Source organism: Bacillus rossius, chromosome 6 (genome assembly GCF_032445375.1).
Source record: "Bacillus rossius redtenbacheri isolate Brsri chromosome 6, Brsri_v3, whole genome shotgun sequence".
Taxonomy (NCBI): domain Eukaryota; kingdom Metazoa; phylum Arthropoda; class Insecta; order Phasmatodea; family Bacillidae; genus Bacillus; species Bacillus rossius.
In genome coordinates, this window is record NC_086334.1 from 463,387 (window position 1) to 478,740 (window position 15,354).

General features: G+C 35.7%; 1 protein-coding gene across 1 annotated transcript in view; it reads right to left on the reverse strand.

The window, feature by feature from the left end:
• The window catches only part of LOC134533355 (lactase/phlorizin hydrolase-like), an 87,259-nt gene that overhangs the window by 487 nt on the left and 71,418 nt on the right, over positions 1-15,354 (reverse strand). The window contains exons 14-21 of the mRNA XM_063370876.1: positions 13,712-13,846; positions 11,355-11,477; positions 10,013-10,193; positions 7,676-7,770; positions 5,937-6,084; positions 4,111-4,259; positions 3,561-3,695; positions 1,731-1,837 (exon numbers count right to left, since the gene is read on the reverse strand). Coding sequence (XP_063226946.1) covers positions 1,731-1,837; positions 3,561-3,695; positions 4,111-4,259; positions 5,937-6,084; positions 7,676-7,770; positions 10,013-10,193; positions 11,355-11,477; positions 13,712-13,846 — 1,073 coding nt within the window. The remainder of the gene's footprint in view (positions 1-1,730; positions 1,838-3,560; positions 3,696-4,110; positions 4,260-5,936; positions 6,085-7,675; positions 7,771-10,012; positions 10,194-11,354; positions 11,478-13,711; positions 13,847-15,354) is intronic.

A 15,354-nucleotide genomic window follows, 5' to 3' on the forward strand; every position in this document is an offset into this window, starting at 1 on the left:
TTTTTTAAATTAAATATTCAGAGTTCCCAGATACTACGAAACCATGTATTAATGAAGCAAACTTATCTGTTTTCTAATTTTTTCACTTAGGAGAATCTAATTTATCTTATTTAAATGTTTACATGAATACGTTTGTAGTCAAATACACCTCTTTTACCAGCGAAATGATAATGCATTTGTGTTAACTCGATAATTACACAGAAGAAATATTTATGAGTTAAAAATGTTTAAGTAACCTAAAGTAATAATTAAACTTTTTAATATGGTTAAAACGATTTTTCAAATATTTATAAGAAAATAATAAATATAACATATTACTTTGGCGTTCTCTGACTTTGTATTAATCACAGCAAACTAGCAAAATAAGTAAAAATGGCCTTTTGGCGTGACAACGTCTAATAAATCGATGAAAGCCGGCTGCACGCACGAAAAAAAGTCCCGTTACGCACATTGTTCCGTTACGCTGTGTCCCGTTGCGCACATTGTTCCGTTACGCTGTGTCCCGTTACGCTCATTGTACGCTTGCGCCGCATCTATCTCTCTTCCACTCGACGGTTTATAAAGTGAAGTGAAAAGTTAATGTGGTTTTCATTGCTTATTACAACAATTTCGGCAATAAAGGTTAATTATTCTTGCATTTTAAAAATCTGATTACTAGTATAATTTCAAGTATTTAGTCTTTTATTATTAAAATAAAAATTATTCAATTTTATTCATAAAGTATGCAATCAATGTTTTGTTATGACATTGTCACGTTAAACTATCGTCCGTAAACCGACTTTACAAACAAGCAATTTTTTTAAAAGATAAAAGTGAATTACGAACTTATTTGATATGCGTAGTCTTCATAATGTCTTTGTTTTGAGAAAATATTTTGGATAGTTGCAAGTGCTACGTTAAAAAAAAAATATTTAATATTTAAAAATCTATAAGACACAACTGTTCTGCACCGCAAGTTTTATGACAATCTTTAACTTCATGTTATTAATCTATGTTAAGAAACCGATATGTTTACTAAACTGACGTCAATTCATTTTAACATTCTAAAATTATGTCTCTTATTTTGTCACTTGCAATTATTTTTAATTTGTTGATTATCTTAATCGAACTCATCGCCCAGCTAGTGTCGGCGACGCAACCCTAGTTACGTGTAGTGTGGCGAGAACCCACAACTAATGTGTGGCAACTGAACAGTATCTTAAACACAATATATTTTATTGAATAATGGCAATATTGTAAATAATTTAGTTTTTTAATTTATTTAATCATGTGTAAAACTTAAGCTGAACTTTATTATGTTGGGTTTATTGCAAGGGAAAGTTATTAAATTTTAATAATGATATAGAGAATTTATAAAGCATTCAAATTCATAGGGTTGATATATTTTTCCAGCAAAATTATTCTGACAACTAAAGAAAATTTGTATGCAGTGAATTAAAGTTTCTCGCGACAAGTTTTCACTTGTTTTAATATCTATAAACCTAGTTTATATTATGAATCTGTTTTATCAGTAGACGAAGAGTTACCTACAACATTTTTAAGCCGAAAAATATATCTGTTGTGATACACTGAGAAATAACATGTGTTCGACAACACTGTGAACGATTAGATATCTGTAAGTTATATTTTAAAATCATCAACTAAAATTTTAATATATATTTTACAACACAAAAAAAGTTTTAAACTTCTTTAGCAAATGTAGTGAAGCTAATAGCCACACATAAACTTACGTGTAGCCGTTAGACCACTCGAAGTTGTCGGTGAGGCTCCATGCAATGTGGCCTATGACGTTTATTTTGTCAATGTAGACAGCGTCCAGCAGCGAAGCCAGGTAGTTCTGTAACAACATAAGCTTTTGTCGCTTTTTGACCAGCAGACGTTAGTTACTGCCTTGGCTGATGAGCGAGTGCTGGTAATTCTCATGAGTCACTTTCATTGCGTTAGGCCAATCCCATTAATTTTATTTGTTCTTATAAATGTATTTAAGGTATCAGTGGTGTTAAATATTCAGTAATTCAAGCTAGCCACCACAATTGTCGAGGGACGGCCTGCTATCGAGAACGCCCCTGCTAACGGAACCAGCCAGGGTGACTGGCCTTCTCCAACTGTGTTTCAAGGCTGTTTTCTAAAATGTGATAAAACAGTAGTTCTAATGCAAGGAACTCGTGTGCCGGTGTGCCACTGTAGCAGTGAACACGGGACGAGCTCGGCAGGCTGACGGAAGCGACCCAGCTCCTAGTGGCTTCAGTCCAGCCTGACTCCGGCAGTCTCCACGTCCGTCCGAGATTTACCACGGAGTCACAATGTGTTTCATGAGAGGCCATTTTGTTGTTCAATTATTGTTTCACTTGTCTGTTCTCGCAACCAGTCTTGTGATGTTACCCTGTCTTAGCCGGAGCATGAAGTAAAACAGATGAAGGTACGTAACTGACGGCATTTCTTAGAAAAAAGATGGTTTCATCACAGTGATATTTCCATAAATTTTGGCGCAAAATATTTCAGTGCCGAGTGCTGCTGCACAATCAGTTTAAATGTTAAATCTAGTTTTGCATTAAACACTCACAACAGTTCCTCAGAAGATAAGTTTTAATGTAAATGCAATTACTATCTGACGTGGTTTGTTTTAATTTTTTTTTGTTGGAAATTTTGCACTTTAAGACTATAATTATAGCTCGATTATTTCAAGACAACTTGTGAAATTTCTTAATGTTTAAACTGTCTTAAATTTTTATAATATAATGTTTAAAAAAATTGTTTGGCAAACCTAGCTTTTTAGTTCTGTATTTGGTAAAATAAAATAATTGTTGGTAAAAAATTCAATGAAACAAACACAATTCCTTTAATTTTATTATATAACTTACATATATTTTTATGCCATAAGTACTAAATCGAACTTACCTTTAATTTATTTTTAAAGAAATACAAGTTTATTTTTTGTATGTGAAATATAAACTAGATGAACGCATTAAGGCAAAAACATTATTTTGATAAATTATGTTACAATAGACCAGTATATCTGAATGTTTGACAAATAATGGAACTACCCTCAAAGAACCGGCTTTCAATGCTCTTATGCAGAAAATACCAACTTGGACTAATATTTTATGTTCTATTTCAAGAATAAATTCAACAGTCACCAGGATTTCAAACATTCTGCGGCTACTGTCCATGGCGGCTTGTTATTTAGATTTGCTCACACACTAACGACTTAAATATCAGGGGTAGTAATGCGTCCATTTCTTTTCTGTCTTTTTTAAAGTCATGGCCGTAATTTTGGAGAGACGCAACCCTGGCAGTGTGCGAAGACGCGCCTCACTACACAGTAGCGCTGGTAGTGAGCTACATGGGAACAGTTTACAAACAACTTTAACTATTGGAAGAACTGGGACAACACAAAACATAAATGTATGGGTAGAATCCTAACACAGTATTACGGCGAAAACTTATTTGTATACAGCTGTTTTCACGAAAATGTACAAATTTACTAATATCTGCTATTGTACATTAATATTTGTGTTCCATTTACACAAAACAATTACAGCGTGGATGAAGTGCCTTACCGCGTAGTACCGTATCCTCATGGTGTCGTAACTTTCTCCACTGTCGGTCCAGCCGTTCTCAGTGATCAAGATGGGATGGTTGCCGTATTCCTTGTGCACCCAGTTGAGCAACCCGCGCATTCCAAAGGGCGTGTACTGCAAAAACACACGCACATACTTTCATTGAATTTATTGTGTGATTTACTATCGTCAATAATGAAATACATCATTCATTTTACAGACACATATTGTAATTACCCTCATAGAAAAGGAATAACAGTTTGGTAACATCCTCTTTGTTTAAAAAAATCATTAAAAAATGTTATAAAATGTGAAAATTTGTTTAATATTTATATTGTAAAGTGCCTCATTGATAATGTTGTAAACGTGGCTTCGGGCAGCAAATATATAGAGCCAGGATAGAGCTACCCTGGCAATGTATAACGCACTGATTTTTATACGAACAGCTTAAAAAAAGTTAAACTTCGACAGACAATGTTCGCACTGCCAGCATGCAGTGAAGCTGGCAGCAATGGTAAAGTGCACTCTAGCGAGGCGCGCGCCAACTCACCCTGAGCCAGGACGCCGAGGACTTGGCCCAGCTGGCGTCGAACTCGGCCGAGAGGAAGCCCATGTCGCTGCTGTTGCCCAGGCCGCCCTTCTTCTCGGCGCCGACCACCTGCGACGTGTACATGTTCAGCCCGAAGAAGTCCGCCGACCCTGCGCAAGGACAGGTCCCAGGTTTCAATCTGTTCAGAGCAAACAACCAGTTGATCTAGGTTTAAACCACCCTTCATTTTATTACGTTAGTTATTTTGGTTCTCAGAATATTCAAAAGAAAGTCATGCAACATCCCGCTTTTTGTCACTCATGTTGAACCAGAAAAGTTAAACATCAAAGAAATCAAGTCTAAATAATCTGCACATCTGACTGGGGTATATCCCAACAGAAAGAGTATTCTCCACAGAATGGGTGTTTCACACAGAAAGGGGATTTGTAGTACAGTCGGGGAATGCCCGGAATTTACAATTTAATGTTAGAAGAGTATTCAGATGGGTAAAATTAAAACTTATAGGCCTACATATAATTTTAACGAAAATATCTTGATGAGTAGATAATTTTTGTTCCTGTAAATCATAAGAACCATTAATGAGGAAGCTTCTGTTGTTATTAGAATGGAATTATACCTTACATTAAAAAAAATATGTTTTTCTATTTAAAAATGCAGTATTTTATTCATAAAAACCACAGTTTTATAAAAAAAACATGATTTAAACTATTGTGTTTAAAACCAAACCAACCCTGGGCCGTGAGCAGTGGAAAGTGTGAAGCAAACTAAGTATCGGCTTGTGCGTGGACATACAACAGCATCACTGTTACAGGAATAACTATTTTAATTTATTTGTAATTTCGACACAATAGTTGTGCAAAAATACAGAATAAAATATATTTATTTTCATTAATGACAAAATAGATTTTAGTTTATTATTATTATTATTTCAAAGGCAAAATTATTATTCTTTATAATATTGGTTGCGTATTTAAAAAGAGTAAAATTTATGTATATACAGCTTGTTTATTGCTTGAGTTAAAAAATAAATGAAGCACTTTTAATGCTGTAGAATATTTTGAATATCTTTTGACGATGGTGTTGTCAAAGAATATTTTGAGTGTGATTCTAGAACTGATGCACACAGGTTAAAAATTGATTGCTCTTACTGCATTGGGAATATACTGACCAGGTGCAGAATGTTTTTAATGAAATGAAGTTAGTATTTTGAAAATAAAATTAGTTTGAACATTTAGTGAAAAAAAAAAATTCCAGCACTTTTTGTATTCCTCTGACACACGCCAGTATCTAAATTACCGTAGGTATAAACGATTAGTGCCCAATGCACGCACTAAATTGTAAAAAAAATATATCAAAGAAAAGTTAATCTTCGTGTTAACAATTATGCAATCACTACTAGCATTTAAATATAAAAAACCAAATTTACACTTTCACAGATGTTCAGTTGTTGGGATAATCATAAATATCCACGTGATTCAGTGTAATAATTTAAGGAAATTATTTTTAAAAAATGCCTATGGGTTCTTTCTTTCCAGTTTGAACAAGTTTAAATAAAACTTTAATAAATTCCACCTCATTAACTGCATGTAAAGATAAGTATTTGCTCAAATTAATGTCTTATAAAACGATCTATAATTGAAATTTGTGGCTGCGGAAATTGGTTTTTTTTATAATAAAACAAAATGGGAATTTGGTTCTACATCTTCAACAATGAGGAAACAGTTTCGCCTTGTTAACTGCATGCACACAGATATCTCGGCCCATGATAATGCTTTTTGTGATTCTGAAAGTAGATGTTAAGCAGGCTGTTGAAGTTGTTTACGTACCTTTGATGAGGTCGATCCACGCTTGACTGAAGGTTGGCAGCCTGGACCTGCGACGTCCCTCTGCTTTGCTGAGGTTGGCAATCCTCTCCTTCATGAGGGCGGGGTAGTCGCCCTGGGAGCTGAAGATGGGGTGAGCGAACCAGCCCAGCTGCGAACAACAGTGTGTTTCACCCCTCCAAGCTTCCGGAAACGCACGAAGTCGAAGAAGTCTCGCTGCAGTTGGGGCCTAGGAGCACTCAATAGTCATACCACTTTTCTCCCATCAAGACCATTCGGGTCAGACACCCAGGGCACAGACGGAATATTTTCTTAACTGTAGGTTTTCTCTAAATACTCCTGTTTTCGTCGCTTATGTATTCTGTCGATGGTTCAGCACAAATCCTGTTTCACCTCTTATCGGCCTCTAAGGACCAAACAGCTGTATATTTTACAGGTACAGTGACCTGCAGACATAGTTCTCTGTTTTCTCATGAGTTAGTCATTTGTTCATTAACTTTGGTACTAAAGATAAGATACTATTTTATAAAATAACCTGAATGTATTTCGGTAATTCAGTTGTTATTAGATAACTGCTAGTTTTGTTATCTTAGGTACATTAAAATTGGGACACAATTGAAGAGTTATTGAAAAATAATAATAATCCGCAAAAGTATTAGGAATTTACCAAATACTGGTGGTTACAATGAGTTTATATTTGATACGATATTTACTGGTCTTATACACCAAAGAATTAAAAAAATGGCTTTCCGCAAACACAATGACCGTGTGACCAAATCTTCATCCTTTGTATAGTTGTATAGTGATACTAACATGTTTCCTAATATTCCAATAAAAATTGTGTGATATGCGTTTTGTTGTCACACGAAATATCTGGCAGGAAATAAATATATATAATGAAAGTCGTCAGATCTTTTCATACCGCGTATACCAACACATCACCAATGACCGATGCTCGAAAATGACTTTTATTTTAGCAGAATCTCAACATTTTCTTTAAAGGTTATTTCTGAATTTATCACGTCATTGGCAAGATTGTACTGACGTTTCCACCATCATCACTGCTCATTGGTTTGGCTTCAAAATGAATGCCAATATAAAAAAATTAAGGATGGATGAACTGTGCCATTATATTGCACATCAAAGTTGAAATTACGATTTTCTTCCCTAAAGAGAGTTAATTATTTACTGCTTTTAATTATTACAGTCTTCATGTAAACAACTTCTTATTACAGAATTCAATAGTTTAAGTTGAGTAGAGTGTTGAAAAATAATTTTTACATAACTTTCGAGTTGTTATGTTTAGGATAATCTATTGTATTTCGATGTTTTACCTCGAAGAGCATTCAATTCCACCATTGTATTATATAACTTATTGGCTTAAGTTATCAAGAACAATTTCATACTTGATGCTTAAGTTACACTAAAAAGTTTCAAAACTTAAGACTATAAAATTTGTAGGTAGAATTAAGTGGTTAAAAATATCTTAGTTTTGGTTATTTAACAAACAGAACACTTACGTCATGAAAAACATTTTATATAATTTAGCCCAATATAATGATTGTTTAGGCCAATTTGGTTATAAAAGTAAACGGGCAGTATAAATTGTTTAAAATACCATATTAATTTACTGAAATGTGAAGAGATTGTTTTATTTTTTTGGATTAAACTGTTTAATTTATGGATTTGATAATATTATCAGATAATTTTTATGCATAAAATGTTGCGTGAAGTAGTCTTACATCGAACTGAAGAAACCGGTTGACAGCTTCTAGATCAGCTGCGGAGTTGCTTTTTGGTTTGGCGTAGTTGCTGTTCAAAGATATTCCCACTTTACCTGCGAACAGAAGCCAAAAAACCTTATTACACTTATTTTTAACAGCTATCAATCGGTGAAATTTTTCATGACATTTAGTTTGCGTGGTTACAGAAAAATAATATTTTATTATTCCTGTAGGCAATTCCGACGTTAAAATAAAACATTTTAACAGATACTTTAATTTTTCTGCTTTCCCTGACAAACAGTTGTAGTTATTTGATATTAGCCTTTGCTTTACTTGAAGTTTTCTAATTGCTGGATTAAAAAATTTCTCCAAATTAACCTCCTTCTTATTCCCAGCCTTAGAGTTGGCTAAGTGGTCGCGGGATGGAGTCCTTCATCCTTCCTTATACTGTACTCAGGAGGACAAGGACACGAATAACTGTTCACCTATTTGGATTTTGGTACACCAGGATTTTCTGAAATCACTTCAGACACTTTTGGGATTTTTCCGAACCACAGGCCATGAACTGTATCTTATCCGATTTCCTACGTATTGCCTTTTAAAATATTGTTATTTACATGAAATGTGCTTTAATATTTTTTGTGAACGTATCGAAAAATATCCGAACGTATTCAATATATTTAACTTCTTGGTTTTAATCCAATTTTTTTTTCGTTTGCTTATTACTGGTTGTAACAGTAACTTAATATCTTAATTGAATAAATGTCTTTAATTTCTGTTTGGACAAATAGTTTGACATTAATACTTAAACTATTTTATTATTTATCCTTATTTAATGAAACGTATTCACCAACCACAATCTACATAGAGTTTGTGAACGAGTGCACAGTCAGTGTGAGTGCAACACACATGTGTACATATGTACAGTCACAGGGTACAGGTTACCTGGTGGCAGGGACAATAGCTTATTGCTCGCACCCGCACCAGCTTGTGACTGGCGGCCGCCTGCAAGAGAAGCCGTCTCCTTATTTGGCAAGGCTATTCAGCACGAGCTTGCTTCCGCACAGGGTTCCCCTGTGCCTGAAATAAACTCCACCAATCACGTAATGTTTCAGCGTATGTGTGATAGACCACAATATTTTTTGCGAATAAAATACGTGCCCTTACCTATCGGTAGAAATCTGCCAAATTCCCGTTATTTTTAAAGAGAGGCTGGAAAGCATACCACTAAACATTTGAACTGCGTTCTCATTGGACCATAGTATAGGTAGTTTTACAAGCCCCCGAAGAAGAAGGGTCCAACAACAACATTACAAAAGTAAAATGACTCGATTTTTTGGGACTGGGAAAATTCGCTGCTTCAATGTCCTCCAGGATAGACTTCACAATCCTCTGCAGGCCCGGGAAAACGTCGTCTGATCAATGTCTGCTGACTTGTGAGGCGTCTCCACTGGGTAACTTGTGATTCGAAACTTCTTTCATTGAGGGTATCTTATTGACTCAGAGTCCTTTAGATTAACAGTTAACGAAAAGCAGAAACAACACACAGTTATACTTGTTTGAATTTTAGCCTATTACGAAATAATTCCGCACTTTAATATTTTTTTTTTGTAAATGGAATAGAAATATTACAAAATCACAGATATTTATAAATTCTTACAGTTACATAATAACAACTGTATCACTCCAAAATAATGTTCGCAGTAATTCTTACCTGGGCATTTATGTGTTGATTCTCGTTAGAAATATTCAGTTTTATTTCGAGAAAAAAAAAACATAGCCATGTGTTGTACAAAGTTACAATAGCTTTCTTGTAGTATTAACAAACTAATTATTGGCAACTAGTTTCCTAAGGGATCTTTTGAAATAGTACAGAAATATTTTTCTGTGCAAGAATTGTTGAGGTCTGTAATCGAATGCAATTCGGCCGGGAGGTAACATGTGGACAACAGACGGCGAGTGCGCGCAGATGATGATCATGGTGCCCATAAAACAAGCTAGTGTTGGCATCGGTACAAGCCCGGCGTATAGTCCCAACACACGATCAGTCCAGACGCTCAGTTTGAATCGAACTGAAGTCTTCCCCACACACGATCAGTCTTGTGGTTGCTGTTTCTGTTGGATGTATCGTTTCAACGTAGAATACGGAATAAACTTTGGATGATGCAATTGCAGTTGCAATTGTAGTTAGAAAAAAGAAAATAAAATAGCAAAGCAATCAAAGAATATAAACAAAGATGTCTTCCATTACACTCAACTGATGGACTGATTGTTTGGATCCAGCCCGCAGTCCGACGTGATGGGACGCTACGCTCACCCAGTGCAGGTCTGGTCGCGTGCGGGGGACAGCCTCACCTCGCTGCTTGCTCCTGAAGACCTTGTCGTACACGTGGTAGGCGCGCGCATGCGCCATCAGCAGGTTGTGGGCCACGTAGTACTCGCCCACCCGGCGCGCACTCACTCGGGGCGGGAAGCAGTCGCCCATGTAGCCGCTCACCAGGGACAGCGGCTCGTTGAAGGTGATCCACCACTTCACCTGCGCGCAGGCGACACAACACTCACATTCACATGGAAACAACTGTATCACTGTATCACATGCTGCGATTGGAAATGGCGAATCTATTCCCCGGTTCTCGGAACCCATGTTGGGCACTGGTATCAGTGTCTGGCATGTAAAAGACCAATCTTTCTCCTAATCAGGACCACACCCTAACGGGATTATATGCCTGGGGGAGTATTGATGAATTATGAGGTGTGAACCTAATGTACATGTATCACTAAAATATATTTAATGTAAAAATTTGTTTTCAAAAACAAGCTTTGATTGAAATGCACTAAAAAGTAAAATAATAACCCTAGGAGTAAAAGACGTCCCAAAATTTTGTGTGACTACACAACATTTATTACTAAGAGCAAATTCTGACTTTATATGGCTGTTAGTTTGCTGTATTTCATCAGAAAATGTAAATAACATCAAATAAAATTAATCATTATGTTTTAAGTTATGATTTTACTATAAAAGCTTGTCGCGAGAAAGTGAAATAGGTAATTTTAAGTAAATGTTGTCTAAAGTATTTACATTTACTGTAATTTCTAAGAGTGCGGTAGTGGAATCCTGATGTAGCCCACTCTAGTAAATACTGTCTTCTGATTCTTACCGGGGCATTTATGCATTGTGTCGTCCCAGTACCTCCAATAGTAGCGCACACCAATAAGAACAATAATACAAAATAAACTTCAATTATTGGCTCTGTGGAACCGCTGTTAAAACTACAGATGCCACAAGAGGAATGAAATGGAAATTGCCACGTGGTTCCCCGCCCAGGCAGGGTCTGCATGGATGGCACGGGGCCGACACCCACAGCAGCCGGACAGACCTGTTCCCACCAGAAAGCCTGAGGTGGTCAAGGGGTCAGAACACTCGTCTCTCACCCCGGCGACCGGGGTTCAATCCCCGTCGGGGTAGAACCAGGATTGTTCGCACGTGTGGAACGTGGTGGCTAGTGGGTTTCCTCGGGGTACTCCAGTTCCCCCCACCCCCCGCACCAACTCATTCCCTCACTGCTGCACGCCCATCTCATCTACAAGATCAACATTTTTCACACACTTTTGGTGGACGTTGTTTGAGAACTAGCAGGCCTATACGAGCATTCTCAGTGCGCAACTTAGAAGTATATTGTGTTAAAGACAATCTTACTCTGTCGCCAAATTTTGTGAACAGGAAGTGCGCGTAATCTTCGAAATAATCAGCGAACACGCTGTTACTCATTCCTCCGAACTCTTGAAGGTGTTGAGGAAGATCCCAATGATACATGGTCACCTGAAACATAGGGATAGCTACAGTTTATCACAAAATAACTGAAGTCTGTGCTCCAACATTCCCTATGTTCCGTTCAAGTGTTTATTTTATTTTTACTTTTTGACATGGTTACACAAGTAGTCCTTTTTAGTGGTCGAACTTCAAAAAATAAAATTAATATGCTCTCTGTACTCTTTGTATTGTTAGATGGTATAGTTGAAACAGTCTAAATAAGGAAAACTAAATGGTATAATAAATTGGAATTTTTTTTTGGGTATGATGGAAAATATAGTGGCTATTTTGTGGTGTGGTTCAAATTTCTTTCGGAAAAGTTTATTTAAATTTTTCTAACAAATAAAAAAATATTTCAAGGATTTTGAAACGCAAGCTCAAATTAAATATTTTTTTTTTCTGAAAGAAGTTAAAATATATGAAATAGTAAGTAGCTGGGTTTCTGGGTTGCAGCCGCATCCAAGGCGAATAATTCACCGACGTTTCGGTTGACATCGCAGTTGCAATCACAAGTTATTCTGCCTTTAATACTCTCGCTAGGTTTTGAGGTTTTCTGAAGAGTGGATCCCGTATTCTTTTTTATTTGTAGCCATCTTCTCTATATATGTTTGCTGGGTGTTTTAATTTTTCTACTGTTTCGCGAATGTATCTTTTCTCGTATTGTCGGATATTGGCTATGGTGTTGAATTTGTCAAAATCAATGCTGTGTCTGGTTTTCAAGGAGTTCTGCTAAAGCTTACCATCGGTTTTCATGTTTATAGTCACTGATGTGTTCTTTAACCGTTGTGATTATTCGTCTTCCAGTTCGTACTATATATAGGTTAAAACCCCGCATGGTAGAGTGTATAGGCTTCGGCCTGAGACACACGTAGGTCCTCCCCTAACTTGGACGGCCCCACGCACTTAGATTAATTTAAGCTAGGAAAAATAATAACCTCAGTAGGTGAATCCACCCTGATGGTGGTGACTGCAAAGCTACTTCTGACAAAGGTTGCGAAAGTCTGCGATCTGTATATGACATAGTAGCCAGTAAAATTAAATTTATACCTAAAAATTTTCAGTTTTATATTCTATTTCATTCTCCTTATCCTTACTGCACAAAAATGTTAAAATGCAAATTCGTCATTTAATTATGCAATAATTATGGGAGATATAAATTTAAATTTTGTGAAAGGTCAGCAAATCAAAATTTCGATATGTTAAACCGTGTGGAACGTAAATATCAAATAATGACCTTGAATGGGACATACACCCTTAAAACTTTCATGAGGTATGCATTTGGCTATTGAATCCAGGATATTTAACTGACAGTTGAGCAGTATATATAATCATTTTATTTAGACAGTTTCCACAAATTTTCCATTATTGGAGAAATTTTATGTAGGTTTCAAGATTCTTTTTTTTTTTTTGCTACAAACAGATCTAGTCTTGATCTGGCGGTAGAAAAAAAAATAGTTAAGAACTTAAGAAGTACTTTACGTCGTAATGTTTTGTAAGTTCTACACAATTAAAATTTGAGCTGCCTATTCAATGAATTACTTTTTTTTCACAATGTTCAACATATTTTCTTGGTTAAGTTTGTAAGGGAATGTTCATGTCCACATTTAATTTTGCAAAAGTATCGAAAACAACACATAAGTAAGAAATTCTAGGGTAAGTGTCAGTATTTAGTTTTTTAGAGTTATATTTGAAACTACAAATGTTTCACTATGTTATAAGCGTGTGCGTGTAAAAGCTGTATTTAGATTAGATTACTCTTGACTGTTCAAGTTTCATGCTAATCAGTTACTAGATGCTTGATTTACTAGTCACTAGTTACTTGTTACTTGAAATAAAAGCGATAACAATAGAAGCTCTTCTAGTGGGCGATTTTCCAGAGAGCAAATATTTTGAAGTACATTATCGGGTAACTTTAAGTGGCAATAACTTTTTATTACAACATTAAAATGACTGCCGTCATTAGAAAACAAGTGCATCATGTAAAATTACTTCAGCCGGTTAAAACACTTTTTGAACATTTTCTTTTCAATTATTTTTTTTCTTCGTGAAAATACATTTTCAATCATTAGTTACAGCCTCAGCTACAGAAATTTTCCGATTTAGTTCAACAAAGCCAACAGTGAATTGGAGTGTGTTGTTTTTTTTTTTTTTTTACTGTAGATAAAAAATTACATTGCGTTGAAACTCTACGGCGTGTAGAAGCTATTCAGAAGACTAAGTCGACTCATGATTTTATTACTTACGACTGGTTGGATGTTGTTGGCGAGTAGCTCGTTGATGAGGTTGTTGTAGTAGTTGACGCCATCTTGGTTGACGTTTGTGATGTCTCCTGTAGGCAGCACTCTCGCCCAAGAGATGGAAAATCGGTAGTAACCAAACTATAAGCGGACAAGTTCACAATATTATCTTCCGGGATTTCTAATGAGTAGAGGTGATGAACACAAACAATATTTATTTTTATTTTTATTTCATCATCTGGAGATTTTTGTAACTTTTGTCTTAATAGAGTTCTGTCGTGAATTCTAAGATATTAAATTATTCTGAAATGTAAACTTGTATATTCAATTTACTCTATTATAAAACATACGTTCAATTTTTGTTAACGGCACTCAGCTATGACATGTTATTTTTGCATATATTGTATATTTTTTTTATATTCACTAGAATATCTTAAGTGGTTTCCATTTATATCAATTCAAGTGATAATACTGGTTTAATTTTATTATTAATGTGATAGAAAACAATTCAAATAGACAAAAACTATGATATTTAATTATTTAGGCCTAAGTATATTTTGGAGTGTTATCTAGGATGCTTGAAACATATATTTTTTCAAACGTTTCTTTTTTATATATATTTTTCAGTTTTAGCGTAGTTCATGAATTACTAACTTGATATTCATAAAAATATTTTCTGTTCTTTTACAAAATATTCCTTTGGATCCCAGTTGCCAAGAAATAGTTTGTAATAATACAAGAAAGATATTGTAACTTTGTAGAACTCATAGCAATGGTTATTTCTGCATATATGAAATACGTTTTTTGAGATAATACTGAGCATTTCTTACGAAAATTGGCGCATAATTATACTTCAAATGATTTTTCATTCAAGCATATCATTTAAACCACGGGAAAGATAATCGAATATTCAACAGATTGACTTTACTTTGTCGTATCATGCTTATTATGTGCGCAATAAATACTGGCAAACTTTCAAGAGAGCTTTAAATATTAAATGTTCTGAGCTAACACAAAGCATAAATGCTTTGTATTACTGGGAACACTATTTTATAGTGATACAATTGTTTTTATGTACTTAAATGTAAAAATGTACAATATCTGTTATTTTACATTAATATTTTTGTTGCATTTACAAAAAAATTGACAATGTGGTAATTGGAGAAACCATTACTGTACCACCGCTTTCCGTGGTCACCTGCTCACAGCGGTCAGTAGACAACGCGACTGGTGTAATGGTTGTAGTTCTGCTCACAGCGGTCAGTAGACAACGCGACTGGTGTAATGGTTGTAGGTCTGCTCACAGCGGTCAGTAGACAACGCGACTGGTGTAATGGTTGTAGGTCTGCTCACAGCGGTCAGTAGACAACGCGACTGGTGTAATGGTTGTAGTTCTGCTCACAGCGGTCAGTAGACAACGCGACTGGTGTAATGGTTGTAGGTCTGCTCACAGCGGTCAGTAGACAACGCGACTGGTGTAATGGTTGTAGTTCTGCTCACAGCGGTCAGTAGACAACGCGACTGGTGTAATGGTTGTAGGTCTGCTCACAGCGGTCAGTAGACAACGCGACTGGTGTAATGGTTGTAGGTCTGCTCACAGCGGTCAGTAGACAACGCGACTGGTGTAATGGTTGTAGTTCTGCTCACAG